Source organism: Bombus bifarius, unplaced genomic scaffold (genome assembly GCF_011952205.1).
Source record: "Bombus bifarius isolate JDL3187 unplaced genomic scaffold, Bbif_JDL3187 scf7180000009243, whole genome shotgun sequence".
Taxonomy (NCBI): domain Eukaryota; kingdom Metazoa; phylum Arthropoda; class Insecta; order Hymenoptera; family Apidae; genus Bombus; species Bombus bifarius.
In genome coordinates, this window is record NW_022884989.1 from 3164812 (window position 1) to 3183527 (window position 18716).

Below are 18716 nucleotides of genomic sequence, written 5' to 3' on the forward strand. Positions count from 1 at the left end.
TAATAGTACAAGTATTTACTAGATAATTTATACGCGTTGAGCAATTAATAGACAGCTCTACTCGTTATTTTATGCAAATTCATACTCTTATGAACTAAACAGGCTTTTCACAAACCCTATGACAAACAATATTCTCGCTAAATTAACTCTCACTAAATCGAAAACATTCTTCGACGTACCATTTGAATAGAATTCTAACAATTCGGTACAATCGCTAATTTTCATCCATTAAATGCTCCAACGAACCTCGTTTATCGAGCAATTTTCTCTATCAAACGATTCTATCAAAATTTCACTTTTCTCTAAATCATCGCTCTTATCTCTCCATTGATATTTACATTCGAATTTACCTTTCTATCTGTTTCTCGCCAAGCCTTTTGAGTTTCAGCCACATTCTCGGCATTACGTTGCCAATTAGTGCCTTTAGGCGTTGAAACTACGTTCAATTAAGAGTTGGACCAACTTACGGGGGAATTTGGCGGAGAATGGAAAAGAATGTTCCCCAGTGCGTTGAACGGGAGAACAAGCGAACAATAGAAACCGCTCAGACAAGTTCTCCACGTTCTATTGAACGCGACAGAATCTTCCAAGCCGCGCATCCGTCACGATAGTTTAACCCGAGCCGAGCGACGAAAGTGCTGTTCCAGTTGGCCGGGTATAATCGCGCGTCACACCGCACCACGCGCTTCTCGATTTCTGTTCTCTTGGCGCATAATAGGTTGACACGCGTACCTACTTACGTGTATTTGTCACGGACAACGCAGGAAATAAGACAAATCATATTTTGAATAGCGCAATATGTCTAATACCGATAGCAATGATATATCGCTTGCAGCTTGATGAAAAACAGAGAGAGAGAGGCAGACAGACAGACAGAGGCAGAGATAGACAGACAGACAGACAGTCGAGTGTCTGGAAAGTTGAGCTGAAATTAGGGGAAAGGGTTACGCGTGGTTTGCATAAGGAATAAAGGACGTCACGAACACTTGCTCGAACTGTACGAGTTCCCAGAGTAGAATTACATATTTAAAACGGGGAATCACATATGTAAATGAAAATGAACACCCGAGAACCGTTTCGTTCGTGGAACTAGGAAATATTGGTTCGTGGCCGCACACGCTGCCACCCGATTCGCTGGGAACATGGGTGGCGGCGATTCGTTGCGCAACACTGGCCGAATAACTGTAGTCCCCGTGCAAAATGCCCGATATCGCGATGGTAATTTCACATAAGGCGTCCGTTATGTCCTATTTCGTAATGTTACCGGCGTTAACGATTGCGTTTAATGAAATTCCTCTCCGTTCGAGTGGACATCTGTGGCTCGGCTTAACCACTCTACTTGGAAACTTAGAACGGATTGAGACTCGTACGCTGATCGTATAGGGTTTGCAGCTGGAAAGCTGCGCCCTTGAGTTCATTGAGAATTGTTGAACTCGGTAACTTGGTTAATTGAATTTAATAACTGTAACCTAGTAAATTACGTTTAGTAACTTGAACTCGGCGCACGGAACTCTCTTTTCTTCGAAGAAATTGCGAAATACTTTTCTCAATAACGCTTCTAACCACGATCGAAGTACGAGCCTGATATTTTTGAAAAAATAAAACGAGACGTGTCTTTCTCATTTATTTCTTATCGTATATTATTTGGATATAAAAATGTCGCTGTTTTGGAGAGACCCGAGATGTAAAAAAGATCGGTCTACGATTTTCCCCTCTTTTTTGCACTTCTTATATTACGCTATCCGTTTCACCGTCACCTTAAATGGTATTATTCAGCGACCCTCGTCACTCCCATCAAATTGTTTGTCGCTCGTAGACAGGAGGGTGATATCCTGATATCCTGAATATTATGACCTATGATAGCGCTCGTATAAAGTCCTTCGCGGGATTCACGAAGCGACAAAATTATCCGATGCCATCTGTATATCTAAACAAATTGTTCCATTCACGATCGTGAGATCGCATCTTTCGAATAATCCAGAAAATCGAGACGAACATTCGACGAGCGATAACTTGCGTAAAACACTTGACATTTGTTCCTCGATAAGTTTTGTCCGCAAAGGGGAGAGAAAACACCGGACGATGATTGTTCCCTCAACGAAGTTGAACATTCCAGCAACCGCGCAAAGTACGAAATATTTCACGACGGAACTTTTGAATTAAAATACTTGAACGAAAAATGCCGCGCCGACCGCAACGAGTCCGCGTTCCACCGGCGTTATTAACGTTATTTTTATTGTAAACTCCCGTCAGATAATAAGCGCGGAACGCAATGGTCAGAGAGAAGAGGGTGATCTCGACTCGATTCAAGTTTTCCGTACTCTCTCTATCTGCTCCAAGGCAAATACATACAGCGGCTGGCGAGTATCTGGTCGTGTTTATTTGCTGATTGCGTTTATCTGGTGAATTAATATTGTGGTTTATCGTGCGCTCTTTCTTTCCTTCTGTATTTCTTGTAATCTAAAGGCGCGTATTCGCCAGCAAGAACGTTCGCGAATGCTGTTCCCCGGACAATATTTTTACCAACGTTTAAAAAACTACATCATAGAACGCAGTAATACGTTTTCGTCTATTATTCCATTTTTCATTCGTACGTCGATCGATTTTAAAGGGTTTCAAAATGTGATATGTCGCTGATCGATTCTGTGTTATCAGAATTTTCGTTTTCTTTCACTCTGGAACGAGACGTACACCTTTTTTCTACCCTGTTTTTAATTTCAAAATCATCACACGTAATATTGAAGTATTCTATATCGGAATAGCCCAGTTTCTTCTTACCAGTTTCAATTACCAGTGTCTTCTGCAAACATTCGCAAACTATATCTTTGCATCATGCATTTGTACGTACCGTGAAGAAGAAGTTGCACGTGAAAAGTTGTACGGGACGTTTATAATAATTGTCTTACTAAATTTTGTTAATTCGCCAACTGCAAGACGAATTATTATATCGTACACGATATAAACAATAGGAATGAACAAAAAATATCGGAATAGCTTTACCCGTGTCTTCTGCAAACATTCGCCAACTATATCTTTGCATCATGCATTTGTACGTACCGTGAAGAAGAAGTTGCACGTGAAAAGTTGTACGGGACGTTTATAATAATTGTCTTACTAAATTTTGTTAATTCGCCAACTGCAAGACGAATTATTGTATCGTACACGATATAAACAATGAGAATGAAAAAAAATGGATACGAAGAGTATTGGATATAAGCGAGGATGCACTTTTAGGATCGTACGGACGAACGTGTTTCCAAGGCAGCTGTGTTTTGTATCAGTGGCGATTTGTCTCGTTTTATTCTTTTCATCTGGTTATTTGCTCTTTGTTGCATCGCTACATCGAACAAAGTCTCCGCTATTTAATAAACGTCCCACGTCGATTATCGCGTGAATTGCATGCATTACTTAAGTCATTGTAGTTAAAGCTAATGGATCGATTATTTCTCTCTTTACGTTATTTATCGAAGACCTGATGAGTACTGTGTAACGATATCGAGGCAACTGGCGTGGTAATTACGATAAAATTCGTATGTTATAGCGAAAATAGGATAACAAATAAAAAATACGGAAAAACAGATGGATCAGACTGCAGGATCTGTTATTTTGAAATTCTATCGCGAGTCGACGATAAATTGCGTAGGTCAGAGGAATGAAGTGCATTATTACGTCTCGAGTGACTCATCGCTGAGTTGTGGGCGAAAAATGACTCGACTTAGACGGTCCTCGACCTATGATCAATCGCGCGAAAATATCACACCTTTTCTGGAAACGGTGGTCTTGAGAATCGCCGCGAATTCGAGACCTTGAGCAACATCGCGCGGAATACGTGGATGTGTTAATTAGCCTCTTAGCAAGTCCGTGTAACCAGCTTCGAAATTCATTCGTCATAGAAGGAAACTGTATTCAAATGTCCTCTCACATTAACTTGTTTGTTATCCCAGTTGTAGGAAAAGTTTTTCTTTTTTTTATTTTTTATAAATTTCTTATGGAAATTTCTATCGAACAATAGTTACGTTCGCGACGATATATTCATTCTAAAACAGATTATTAACGCTACTTTATTAATCGTAAGATGCTTACACAACATGGTTTCGATATGACGCAACACAAATCGCAACATAAAAATAGCCTCTCGTGACTGCTTAATTTTTTGTTTCTTTTTTAATTAAACCAGGAAAAGAATTCGAATAAATTAAAAGTTTATAGAAACGTTCGAAAGGCAAGATTCGCTAAATAAAGGACATCGATAGAATATTAATTTAGAATCGAAGACTGTAACGACAACGATGGAAATTTATCTTCTGTGCCCAATAAAAGAATCTCGTATATTCTAATACAAGCTGTATTCTTATAAAACTTTCTAGAATATTTTTTACCAAACGAAGCTCGCATCAATGAACTCGATCGTACATCTTGCCCGCTATTCGCGAAGAAACGATCGAGTACTTTAAATATCGCCGTTCGAACAATCACCGGAATCGCGCTCCACGATTATTAAACGAACGCGTCGAAATGGCGAGAGACGTGCGGCGTGTGCGCAGGCTTTTCTTTTCAAAGGGCTTTATGATTCGTGATCGAGATAGGATGTCGGCCCTAAGGGATAGAAAGAGAGAGAGAGAGGAAGAGAGAAAGAGAGAGCTCTCTGCACACGACGTCTGTAAAGAGACTCAGCGAGTGAATTGTCGCAGCCAAGGTGGAATAATACACTCGCATAAGGCAGGTGGTACTTCCGACACGTAAACAGACACACGCAAACAGCAGGATCATCAGACCTTTAGGAACACGAATAGTCGCCATTGAACACGAATTACTGTGTTGGTAAAGGTTTTTCGTTCAGCCTATGATTTAACAGAGTCGAGGTGGGGCTACCTCAGTAGCTGGAAATCCTCGTTTTGAGGAAAACTCTTGGAGAGTTTTTGGAGGCACCTTTGTACCTGCTTCCCCCACCAACCACGTGTCCTTGTCGACTACCCTCGACAGGGTAATACGAGAATAATGGATTCCTGTTGTCTGGTCGTTTTTCGTTCCTTCTTCCCTTTTCCTTTGACCCAGGATTCTTTTAAATTTTAAAGCGATCGAACAAAAGTAAAGGATACGTTCGGCGACCTTATGACGAAGATCGATGCAGCTGCTGTTTCCAATTTCGTGCTTCGGTCGTAAATTATGTTTAGCAGTACGTATTTGGTTTGTAACAAATTATTGGTAATTTTGTTACCTTTTGGACGCACGTATAACGCTGTGAAGCGATGATGAGGAGAATTGGGAAAGATTAAACGAGAAGCGTGAATATTTGTTGTTGTTTACATTTCTCTCGTTTATTTTGGTTTGTTTAGGTACTTGGAAATTTTACTTTTATTAGAATTATCGTTTCGTTCCGGTGTTTAATGATTTGCGTGGCTTACAATTCCAAAGATGTATTTTTCTTTCCTTTTCTCTTCTCCTTTTTCAATGACACTCTACCGTAATATCTTCCTTTATTTTCGTAGAAGTATATTTCGTAAAAAGTCCTTCGATATGACGTAAATTGCGTTATACAAATTCAAGAGGATGTTATATATAATTTAACGTAGTTTATGTACGGCAAATAGCAGACCATCGAACGTTCGTTAATTTTCTCGATTCATTAACCTAACCCTCGTAAAATATTTTTCATCGTAAATTTTTATTTCATATATATATATATATATATATATATATATATATATATAATTTTCGTTTCAATCATCGTAAAACACTAAAACGAAACAAACAAAAGGTCGAATTATCCCCTTCATTCCGCTCTGTCTTTTGTATAAAATTGGAAGTTTGCATAGTATGGAACTTTGTCCGGCAGGTTCCAGTTATTTTCAATCCCATATGTTGTTAATCTTCGTTCAAACAAAATGTCTTACCTACCGTAATACAAGCTATGAAATTTCAGTTTTCAATTTTAAATGAGAGACGAACAAATACTAGATATCATCTGCTTCTAAGGAGAGCAGTGTCAGTCATCCGACGAGTCATACGAACATAGTGTAAAATTATTAGTTCCTCAAGTTCGTCTTAGTGAAACTTCTCTTTCTCGTTGTTTAACGGACTATTTTCTATTATCTTTTAACCGTAGATAAATAGGAAGAATGTGGAATCGGTGGTTAAATAGGCGTAGTCGATGAAAAAGCAACATCGCGGATTTCACCAAAGGTCGACAACAATGAGCTTCGTTAAAGTAACATACTTGCACTTTCCAGTTTCGATGTTTTTGTTTTCCCTTTCCACTTTAGCCTACGGTTCTGGGAAGATCGGAAGCAGAAATGAAAAGCGATTTATGTTTGAACAGAAAACACGTGAATCAATTAAATCGATAAATAAATAACAAATAAAATCAATCGGGTCGATGAAACTAAATGTTAACTTTTACTTTGTTTTGTTCGATTAAGAATTCCGCAGGTTGTTATTTTACAGGGAACTACGTAAACGAGCGAGACCTGTTCGATACAACGAAAATTGTAACACGCTATTCGCGAAATTATTCTCCAGACGTAATTCAATTTAATGCCAGCAACCCCAATAACATTTTGTATTCCTCGAACGAATTAAATATACCTCGTTGCATACTGATGGTCGCAATGCACCTAGAGTCAGAAAGAGGGGGGGGGGGACAATCCTTTCGCTCGTGTATTTCGTTTGACCTGGAAATCGATCGTAGCCGATTGATCGAACCGTGCTGGCGTAATTTTTTTCCGGAAAAGCAAACGAGGCCGTTTGACATTTAGTTTCATGCGTGATCGTTAATTGAATTTTAAGTTCGTTTCACGGTTTATTCCGATCGGGAGAATTCAGCCAAACGCGTCGTGTTTATCAACCTTTGTACGGCGCTTTTTACATTATGTAAAATTTGTCCTTTCCTTCCACTTGTACATAATTTTGCGCGGTCGAATATCTTTACCGGGAGATCGTTTCAACAAGTCGTTAAAACGAAGCAACCAATAGCACACGTAAAAGTGAAACAACGAAAATGAAACAGCCTATTCAAAGTACAAAGGATATACTCCTTTTCGTGCAATGTTGAAAACCAGAATCCGGTAATATAGATTGAAAAAAAAGGAGAAAAATTATAAATGGTAATAGATCAAAAGAAAATTAAAATACAATATAAATCCTGCTTGCGAAATGTGACAAAAGTGCGTATACCTACGCGTATTTACAAAGTAGGAAACTCGTAAGACGCATTTATGAAGAATTTAAAAGAACCAATCGAATATTACTTTTGAGGAAACTTGTATATTTCTATAATATTCAAATATTTAAGGCACTTTAAATAACAATCCTATCGCGAATATTTAAAACAGAGAAAATTCTATTTCTTTTTAAAACATCCGAAAAGGTAACTCTCTTTCTATCGGATATCTTTTTTAAAGTAGGAACAAGCAATTTCGTATTCGACTGCCATGTTTATAGAAACCCAAAGGTGATCATATCGGACTTAACCGTAGCCACAAGACTTCCTCTTTATGCAAACTTTATCTTCCTCTTTTTTTTTTTTTTTTATCAAGCCTACTTTTACAGGTCGCGTCGTGGGGTGCATTCGAAAGTGACGATACGTGATCTAGACCCAGAAACAATTTATCGCGTGTTGAAGCAACGACCGCAGAGCACTATACGCTTATCGCGGCCACGCCTAATCGCTCTGATTACGGCACCGCCGGCGCGGAGTCCCGGATCCTTCGAGTCTACTTCGCGTCGCTCCTGAAACATGCTTTTCAATGAGTTTCACGCAGACGGACGAGCGACGACGAGACTCCTCGCAGCTCGCTGAAAAATGCTGAAACACGCTTGAAAATAAACGTGTTTACTCGAGTCCACGATGTGGATTAAAATTCTCTCTGAGAGCTTCAACGAGAATACACATGCACGAGTAAAAGTAGTTTCCTCGATGCACGCTTTGCATATTTCTCGTTCCTCGAGACGCTACACTGATTCCATGCATCTTCAAATTACCGAATAACATTAGCCAGTGTATTACCGATAGAATTAGAACATCGTTTTACCTTATGGAAAAAACGGTCGATTTAAATGCCAACCTTATCGATACTGGACGTAATCGAACGTAACTTGACATAGAAATTGAACCCAAAAGTGACGTAACGATTAAACGAATACGTATCTGTTGATTTGTTGGAAGAGTAAATTCTTCAGAAAATTGGTTCGATATAGAAAGTTTGAAGCAAGGAAAATTATCGATTAACCATGAAAACTTCTCGTTATATTTTGAGAAATGGTATTTGAATTTCGAAGTAGGGGTTTCTCTTAGTAAATACGTAGTTTACGTTTGCATTTAATTTTTCCAAAAACCCTGAAACTGATATGATCTTTTACGTCAGTTCTAGCAAACCAACGATATGCGTAATTCCTTGTTTTCGTGCATTTCCAGATCGTTCGATAAAGAAACTCACGACATTATACATTCGTTAAAACTGTCGTTGCATCACAGAGATAATAATTATCGGTTTATTTGGAATATACAATCTCATCCTCTTTCGATAAACGATGTATCAACGACCGAGCTACCGTTGACTCGAACTTTGAATGTTACTCGGAAATTCTAATGAACGAAAGTGAGCGGTCAGTATGGTACGGTGTAATCCACTTAAAAGCATACCAATTAACCGTATCTTCGTTATCGATGTCATTATCCACGTGGCAGACGGCGACATAAAGCAGAGACTGGCATCAAGTAGCCTGGTTGTTCGTCGAGAGATCGATTGTTTTCCGCTATCGTATAGGGCAAATATTTACCACAGATCATCAGAGCTGTGTTTACCGAACGGTATTGAACACGAGACACGAGCAACTCAACGTTGTCGTCGCGTACAGATTCATTGCATTGTTTACGATGTCTGAGCCGTTTTCGATATAAACGGTTCGCTGGTTGACACCTGTCCGATGAAACATCGCGTGATCCACGTCGATCGGAAAATAGATCGCATTCGATAACAGTTATACCCTTTACATCGTACATGACGATAGTCGTAACGATATAAACTTGAATCACGCGCGTAAAATGGTTCGAACGCGGATCGAATGAGGATTTATTGCGCGACCAATTAACGCGAATCACCGGGACGTATGTACGATGCGCATACGCGTACGCGCATCTAACCTGACGGTCGTAAAATCGAGATTATACGGCGGCGACAAGGCGCGGTTTCGATGTTGTTTCGTTGGCCTCGCGTTATAGTTATTATCTGCTCTTGCTGCGTGTTATCCGTTCGATCTATCGTTGTCAGTTTCGGAGGAATAAAAAACGAGAAAGAACCGAGGGAAACGGAGGAGAATGTAAAGGAAAGAAAAAACGATCGTTTCTCGAAAAGTCAGACGAGCACGCAACGTCGCGTCGCGTCGCGTCGACGCCAAGTTGATGAGCCGTGCTTCTCACGAGGGTTCAACGACATCGATCCGAGCAAATTCGATCGCAGTTTCGAGCGGCTAATCTTTTCGAGATCCACTGTCTCGCACCCGGATCTCTATCGCATCGGTTTGTCACATCTAGGTAGAGACGTCGGGCGTGTACGTGTACGTACACGCCCACACATCGTGACACGCGAGGGGACACGAACGCTCACGTCTGCTCGATACATATCCGTGTGTGCTATGTTGTGCGCGTGTGCAGGAGAACACACGCGTCATAAGAAGGGAGCCAGAACGGTCTGCGAGTTCGCCGGCCGAGAGAAAGTGAACCAGTTGGCGGCGTTGCCGAATTTCTCGGCGTGGCCTGTCTGGTAGCTGCACCGTGACGTTGCCTACCTGTTGTGAGCCGGCAACCGCGCTGTCGTCCACTGATTAATTGAGCTAAACGATGATTTTTGATGAACCGCTTTTTCCACGGCTAACGCTGACCGCTCGACTCGATGCAAATTTTGATACCACGTAAATTCTCCGTCACGCTCGATTGCTGTCAATTAATTTTACAAATAAACGTTGTAGAGGGGAAAAGATTATCGAGAAATCGTGAAACGGAGATTGAACGGTTACCCCGCTAGAGGCAGAAGTTTGAGAAAAGTTGATGAATGATGTTCGGCACGCGCGACCCAATTTGCGTACAATAAAGTTCAGGCAGTAGTTATGGGGACGGGGTAACCCAGAATCAGAAGAACACATTTTTCCCTGTTTCTTATGGTATGGAGTTGATAAATGCCGTACTCTATTTGATATATGGCATACATGTTTTTTGGATGAGAGGAAGTCGAAGAACTGTTCGATGTTTACGTCCATCTGTATTTCATAGCGTCATTCTTCTTCCTTGAAACATTATCTCCTCCTTTGGACACTGTTGAAGCAAATTATACCGTTTCTGTAATTTTATACGTTGCTGAACGCCATCGATACCGTACAAGGTTATCACTGGTATTCGCTGAACACCAATATATTCTTCTCCTCCTTCGTTTTTTTTATTAAGGAAACCTGATTTGTCTCTGAAAACTTTTCTCTCGTCTCGTAACACAGATAAGGAAGCGATGTTCTAAGTGCACGCTTCATTCCAGGATACTGCATCTCATGGTATACCTAACATAACCTCAATACGGTCTAGCTCAAGTTGGTGTAACGATATTCGACATCAGGAAGTTAGATCAAGGGGTGAGGAAAATTGTCATCATCCTCTTAAATGGGATATTTATGAGTATTACATATATTCGATTAGAGATAACCTTCGAGACTGGTTGAAATAGATAAGAATCACTTAGGTTTGTTTCAACCGACGGCCATTAGTCATTTAGCAAAGAAGAGAGGAGGGTGCACGAATGTTACCTCGAGACGAAAAATAAAATAAATAAATAATTGTTCTGTAACAGATGACAGTTTAACGCTGTAACCATAACCTTAGCCGTAATATTGCGGCGATCATTCTACTACCCCTACCACCACGAGAACAACGCACATTGAAAAATCGCGTCTCTAAACTTAGCATTCTCCGTCCCTACAAACGGCAAATAAACACATTCTGTTCCATCTTTTAACAGCAAATAGTTACGCTACAACGAGATCTTTATCCAACCGATGCACGTAGCTGTTATAGGTTTAATTACTCAATTATCGTGGCGACTTCTTGATCGACCGCTGCCACGCCAGCGACATTATAAATTCCACGTTCCTTTTTCCGCGAATTAGACGGCGACTGGAAACGGCAAATCCGTTACGTGCCCACGACGCAAATAGAGTTAACAAGGCGAGCTCGCGCGCTGGTTTTCTTTTCCCCCCTTGCCTCCATGGGTGGGCTAGTTTCCGCGTCTCCAGGCAATTGCAAAATGCATCGTCGTTATTTCATTGTCCTGGAGCGCGTACGACTGAGCACACGCCATTGCGTTCTCGGTTGGTACGAACGATTAGAATTTCGTAGACGCGACGAACTGTGCGTTACGAATACAGGGATGCGATGAAAAATGCATGAACATAACCGTTCGCGCGCTTATGCAACCGGGCACATGGAACACGCTGACGCGTCCACATCGCACCAGGTTTCTTTTAGGACTTCGCGGTCGCGAAACGAGCCACAAATCACATGGGTTTTCCCTCTGTTTCCCTCTGCTTGCCGAATAGTCTGTTCTTAGGAATTTCCAAAAGAAGTTAGCCAAACCATCTCTTGACTACTCGAGGGAAAATACGTGTAAATTCAGCACAGGAAGTTATTCGTTTCCTAAGTCGATGGATTGCATCTGTTCTCTAGTTGGATATATATAGACCGAGTTTGTTTCCAGGTAGAAACATGTGTGATTTGCTTCGTGTCTAAGTTCGAGGTTTAAGTTTATCAACGTCTCGAGTACTAATTACCATACTTTAGAGTATGGTAGAGGTATATGTGCCATACGCAGGCCAGAATGAAAACTGTCTTTAATCGCACTTACAGAATCTTTTAATTTCATATTAATGATAAATTCTGTCTCTTGAGCTATGATAGAACGATAACTGTAGTTCGTTTTTTAACGGTCCAACTATTCTGTTCTCCTTGGCTCTGTGTGGATCCAAATGGATGGATACGTTTTAACAGATATTATTATTTTAGGTATTAATACTTGGCGTGATTTTACCACATTTTGTGTATTCCATGCTGTTTTAAATTTTATTTATATAATACAGTAAATTATTATTTTAAAAAAATTGCCTGGAGAGATACATACACGAAGAAGTAGCAGATAGACGAACAGGCTTAAGGATTGATTGGAACGTAATTTCGATTAAACGCGTTAAATGGTTCTATCTTCACAGATAGCTACTCTGAAATATCCAACGCTCCAATTATTAAATGGCGCGTATTTGATAAAAAAGAACACACTGTTCTTTATAAAGCAACAAGGCAGAATAATAGAATTTATGTTTTGCGCCAAGTCACGTCCATAAATATGAAATATTGGAAAAACCGCTAACCATTTAACCGATTAACCCTCCTCGCACTATATCCGCTTTATCGAACGCGCTTGGCGAAGTGTTGTTGTACGTTCGATTGACGTCGATCCATCGATAAATTATGCGGGCGTCCCACGTTTATCATTTCGAATCCACGTTTCATTGCGAATAATTTATCTATCGTCCAAGATTCTGCTCTATCGCTAAAAATGAAATTCAACAGGTGCAGAACTGCCCGTTTTCTCTGTTCCACGACGAATTATTCTTTCAGATTCTGTTTGAGATCCACTCGCTTTTCCGTTCAGTTGCTCTCTACATTTCCTCCGACGACTTGTGAATCTCGCACTCTAGGGACATGGGATCGTCGACAGGATTCCTGAATAATCTATCCAGAGTAGCAAATCTAAATCAATTAATTGCGCGTTCTCTAGAATGATTTTAGACAGAGCGTCGCTATTGCTTGATCGATAATTCGATAAACGTTGATGTATTATTATCCCAAATGATAATAAAATAAAACTAAACAACTTTTACCGTGATCTTTATCAAGAATCAGACTAAGATCTTTTAATAGTCGTAAAAGGGAGATGTCAGCCGTGTACGCTGAAGGGATAGAAACCACAGAAATGTAGGCAGTTCTTTTAACTGACTGGTAGCTTCATTACATCGTTTTGTGATGCAGTGTCGTCTGTTTTAAAGGAAAATGTTACCTACAAGCCAATATCGATTATCCAGCATGCAGAAAATTTGACGAACTCTTCTGCAAAGAAATACTTTATCCCTTGAACACCGATTTAAATGAAATCGAGCAAACGTATAAGAAAATAGAAGATTCGAACTTTGATTTCCATCTTGTTGCATCAAATTGCTAGATTATTATATTATAAATATTAACAAGATTATGGATCTCTGACATTTGATAAATTTTCACTAGGGTGTATTCGAGTGACGCTATAAATTTTGTCCAGCCTAAATTTTGTAGCCTAAACAATTGTACGCAGTTTAAAAGAAAACGATCGTCAATGATCGAAAAAAGAAAGAAACAGGGTAGCTTGGATATTCCAAAAGAAAACGCGACAACAGTCGATAGAAACGAAAAAAGAGGGCGACTTATATCCTTTGAAGAATTCAGTTAAGAATAGCTGACGATCGAAACAGGAATAAAGACAAAATATGGATGCACAGACTAGAAAAGGCAGAGTGGTGGTAGATCAAAGAGTTATTGACCAACCTGTCAATGTGACTCTTATTCGAGACAGGGTAGCTGTTCGCGCGCAAGAAACCGCTTTGATGACGTCTAATATATCACGCAATGCTTCCTTCTATCATCGTCAAAATAGAATGGCCGGTGGTCGAGTTCAGGGCTCCACGTGTCTATATCGATTTATAATTTTTTAAACATTATCCTATTCGGTTTATATTTTGTCTTATTTTCAAAGCATGTACGAGAGACTCTAGTAATCAGATATAATTTTTTTAACATAATGATTTTTGATAATACGAATTTTTAAAAGTATGAAATATTTGACGATACAAAATAGTACAAACTGAAAACTATAAAATATTCACGTTCATATTCACGCGAAAAAGAATAGTACAATATTGCCCAATATAAAACAAATTATACGTACACATTATCTTCTTTTCCAAAACCTTCGAAAATTCTCCAAAAAAAAAAAAAAAAAAAAAAATAAACGTGGGAAACGGTTTCATTAAATGAAATAACGTTCCCGTTCTTTTCGCGAAATTTCAACAGACATTGCTATTCGTTGAAATTTAATTTAATTCCTCTATCCTCGCACTAAATTTCGGGACCACCGGCACGAAACGTACGTAATTCAGTATAGAGCTGTGAATTTTACATTCGAGCATTTAACGGTCAGACCACAGGTCGTCTTCTGCGTCATTAATTTATTTCATTGTGTTCTGTCTCTCTTTTACTTCGCCCTGGTATTCGTTGGCTAACCGTTGTACGCTTTTTTGTCTGAGACGCGTGGCCTGCCGCTTGGACTCGGCTTTTAAATCTCGTTAAATCGCGACAACGGCTCAAACGCGACTCAGCTCAGACGTCAATGCATGCGCATATATTTTGAGCGACGTCGAATCGCTCGTAAAATCCAATAACCATGCGTTGGTATTGGTTTCGAAGGACAACGATCGAGAGCTCCAGAATTCCAGTTGTTCGAACGAATGTGAAGCGTCCTTCTCCGTGTGTGTCTCAGCGAATACTCGTTACACTTTAGCAACATTTTGGCTATACGTCGTGCACGTATAATTACGTAATTATTTACCGAATATCGTCATTTCTAACACCACAACTTTCTTGCATAATAATTTATTAACTAATAACGTTATTGCATCGATTTCAGTTTTATCATTTTACGTTTGCTATAGGTTCGAGTAAAATTTTTTTCTTTTTTATTGCGGGAGTTTTTCGTCCATTAAATATTACTCGACGCTTGTCTACGATCGTAAATTGTTACGTTTTTGCTTTTGCATTTTTCTAAATGCGACCGTTTCTTACAAGCATTAATTCTCAGAGAACTCAAGAGATCTCGAAAGTGGGTAGAGCGCAGTCCATACGTTAAAATTAAAAGCACTAGGTCACGGTACTTGGCCTCGAGCTTGAGTAACGAGCACGACGTTTTACAATGTCGTGAGAATCGGAAACTAATTAATAATAAGAAGAAACGTAACAGACACGATATAAATTTGCAAAGACTCGAATAACCAGAGCAAACGAGCCGAAACTAAGCTAATATTTCTATAAGTTTACAAATTTTAACAACGTAAAGCTTCTTTTACGTAAAGAACGACTGAAAGCTAGAAACGTGAATTCTTTCCTCGAATTGTTTCATAAAACAAAGAATTCTTTATTTTCACAGAAGTACAGTCTTATCGGGACGCGATTATCACGCTAGTCTTAATCAACGGTATATCTACATATTCGTTGTTATTACTAGCATCGCCAATTCTGCCAATCACCAGCAATATCGCCAATCGTAGCGCTTTTCGTTTTTACGAACGTCTTCGTCGAGCTGAGCGATCAAAGGCGCACGAAGCTCTTACCGACAACTTTCCCTTTTCAAACGATCGTGAGCGCGCCCGCGCGTGTGCACAGCACGCAAAATCGTCGTATATGCACATGCTGCTAATGTAACGCGGCAAAATATATTACGCTATGAGATCATGCTGCAGTTGAATTTCACGAGCGACAGAAACGTAGCGTAGAAAGATACTTTGAGCTCGTAATTAAACGAATTTCTGTCAAATTACGAACTACGTACCCGCATATATGTAGATACACGGTGCCATATATTAATCTCGTTTCAACCCTGCACCATAAACGTGAATTGTTATTTTGTTGCTATAAAAGATATTGTTATTTTGTTAATATAAAAGATATTGACAACAATACATGTGATTCGTGAAAGAAAAAATTATCTTAGTTTAAACTTTGCAACATACGGATTTATTAAATAAAATATTAAGTAATACCTGAGAGGATGCGGGTTTGGGAAAATGAGAAAAATACGATTGTTTATACAGTTGCTAGAAGTTAATAATCACGGAAATTAAACGATGCAACGATAGAGCGCATCGTATGTCGTATGGAAATCGAGAAAAAACTCGAGTACTCAAACAACATTTCTAGCCTGGCGTAATAATTCAAACAAGAATGTCTAACGGTAAACACAGTAATAGAAATATCAAACCATAGCAAGATCAGCAGTTTTATTTGTTAACTGCACATGTACAATTTTTCTTTACCTTTATCCGTGGCGAAATCTTTGAATTATAAAATTCAATTAGGAAGTCGTTGAACATCGTGCGCCTAACTCGCCCACGATTCCGGCTTTCGTCAGATTTTTCCTTCCTTTATCGTATCACGAGCAAGAATTTCGTAAAATCCGAATTTTATACACGTTACGTGGCATAATCGGTCGCTCGAAGCAAGTCAACGCTTATCGCGAACTTTATCGCCGAATTGTATGCACGTGACGATACTCGAGTCGATAGAGCACGCACGTAAGACTTGCTACTACCGGCGTCGTTGTGACGTCGATTTCGCACCGATGACGATTTATACAGCTTTATACCGATTGCGAAGTTAAGGTAAGCGGAAATTGTCATCCCTCTCCGGAATAAAACATTTCGCTATATTCGAGTATTGTTCTACGAGTAGAGATATTTTAAGAGCGACCATTGTTTATTAATGAAGAGAGGATATGAATATTCCATTACTATTGAGACGAAAAACATTAAACTAGCCTGGGGAATATATATTGTATTTCCTGCATATATCGCGTTATGAAAATGACAATAGCCCGAGGTAGTTGACAAATAACACACGCGTCTATAGGAATTTTGTATTATTTCCGTACGTTCTATACCGCGCAAGACAAATTATTTATGCATATTTGAATTAGAAGGGTGTTCGAATGAGCATAAAAAATTGTAATACAAGAAGAAATTATTTATTTTCAAACAAGGAAGTAAATCGAATTTACTTGTTAATAGAAAACAAGATGAAATAGTAAAAATAAGAAATTTGAGATATTACTGATATAATAGCGTTACTAGCATAATATAACTTCTGATACAAATTGACGTTAAATTAATCTTGATTTTGTTTCACTTGCAGAACAAGACCACCCAGAACCCTACTATACAGTTCCTAGGAAACGAAGGGGTAAGTGAAAATCACTTTCCATTATTTGCATACTTGCATCGGTAGAATCGCGCGAATACGTACAAGTTTCCGACTTCTCTGTCTGTTCGAGTATAATCAAGATCGATTTTATGCGAAAGATTACAAAAAATCAACCAGCTACTTGCTGCCAGTCTCATAAATCAACCGTAAATCGTTGTTCCGTTTTTCTAAATCGTGACAGAGGCGATATTTAGCAAATATTTATACAACGACATTGTCAATATTTTTTATCCCTTTTTAAAGAGATTACGTATCTTACAAAGTCATTTATGCTTTGGTTTATCACGTTCAGTATCTTAAATCAGGCTGATACAGAATACGGTACGGAATGGTTTCACAAGTCAGACCGATTTAACAAAATTTCGCAACATCCGTATATACAAGTTTTTATTAGTCAATTATGATTGAAAAATTAATTAGACAATTTGTTACTTTCAAATCATTATAGCATGCTATTTTATTATTACTATAATTAGAAAAGAGTTTTCAATCACAGGAAGCGAAACAAATTAAACGACCTAGATCTACGCCTTTCTCTTTTCAAAAAGGAGTAAAATATTTATAAATACAATACCCTTCGGTACCTTCATAGAGACCTTTATCAGCCTGATATTTTCTATCTGTCTGTCTGAGAGAGAAATCGGAAACCCCGTAAACGCGCAACCTCTACAATTATACAGAGTTTTATATTATAAAAGTACACAGAAAAACTTGAAGTAATTTTCAACGAAACCCTTTATTACTCGAGAATTTCTCGATAGAATGCCACGTTCCCATTGGTTTTAATGCGGTATAAAATTCGCGAAATTCCGCATCGACGATCTACGCTCACGTAGAATCGGACGTAATTCTTCTGAGAAGCGACTGGAACTTAAAAAATCCGTGTAATCACGTTCGCGAGATGAAGAATAAAAAATTGCCCTGTAGCGCATGCGCCAGCTACGCAGCACACGAACTTCGCGTCGTCGTTCGCGCGTTTTCCGCGAAACATCGTTTAGCGACCGTTAAGCTTTTCTCGGAAGATTTTCCGCCTCTGTTGGTTGTATTTGAGCGCAAGCATGTCTTTGCGATTCGTTATGAAAACTTTGAAATTCGTCACGCATCTTACTGGAAATTACGAGGCATTAGAGTAGGCGAGGAAAAACCGAGAGTTGAGGTTATGTTATGTCGCAAAGGCGGGTCGATACGCGGCGCTGAATGTATGCTGATGGTAAAGTTTCGGAATTATCGTATAGGTACGGGTAAAAAAGGTTCCTCGATGAAAGTTCTTTTATAATTCGCTCTAATGGTAAATAAAATGGCGACAAAGAGATTGTTGGCGGAGAGAGATTGTTCTACGATGTTACTATTTATATTCGTATTTTCGTACATGAAAGACGAAGGATCAAGATACTAATAATTTAAAATAAGAAAAAGTTCTAGGTGACGTGAACTACAGAAATATACGGGACTTGTATTTGCTTGTAGATTTAGCTGTAACAAATACACGCGCAAGAAATCTCTTTTTTTTTAAATTCCATTAAAGTTTCACTGCTGTTAGCCACTGTGAACCTTCAACGACCACGTAACACAGAATAACTTAGCCACATTTACAAATTTTTTAACACGTTCGCTGTAATCC

General features: G+C 39.1%; 1 protein-coding gene across 1 annotated transcript in view; it reads left to right on the top strand.

The window, feature by feature from the left end:
* Positions 1-18716, top strand: part of LOC117214668 (RNA polymerase II elongation factor Ell) — a 147747-nt gene that overhangs the window by 32019 nt on the left and 97012 nt on the right. The window contains exon 2 of the mRNA XM_033460880.1: positions 17027-17074. Within this exon, the coding sequence (XP_033316771.1) occupies positions 17027-17074 (48 nt within the window). The remainder of the gene's footprint in view (positions 1-17026; positions 17075-18716) is intronic.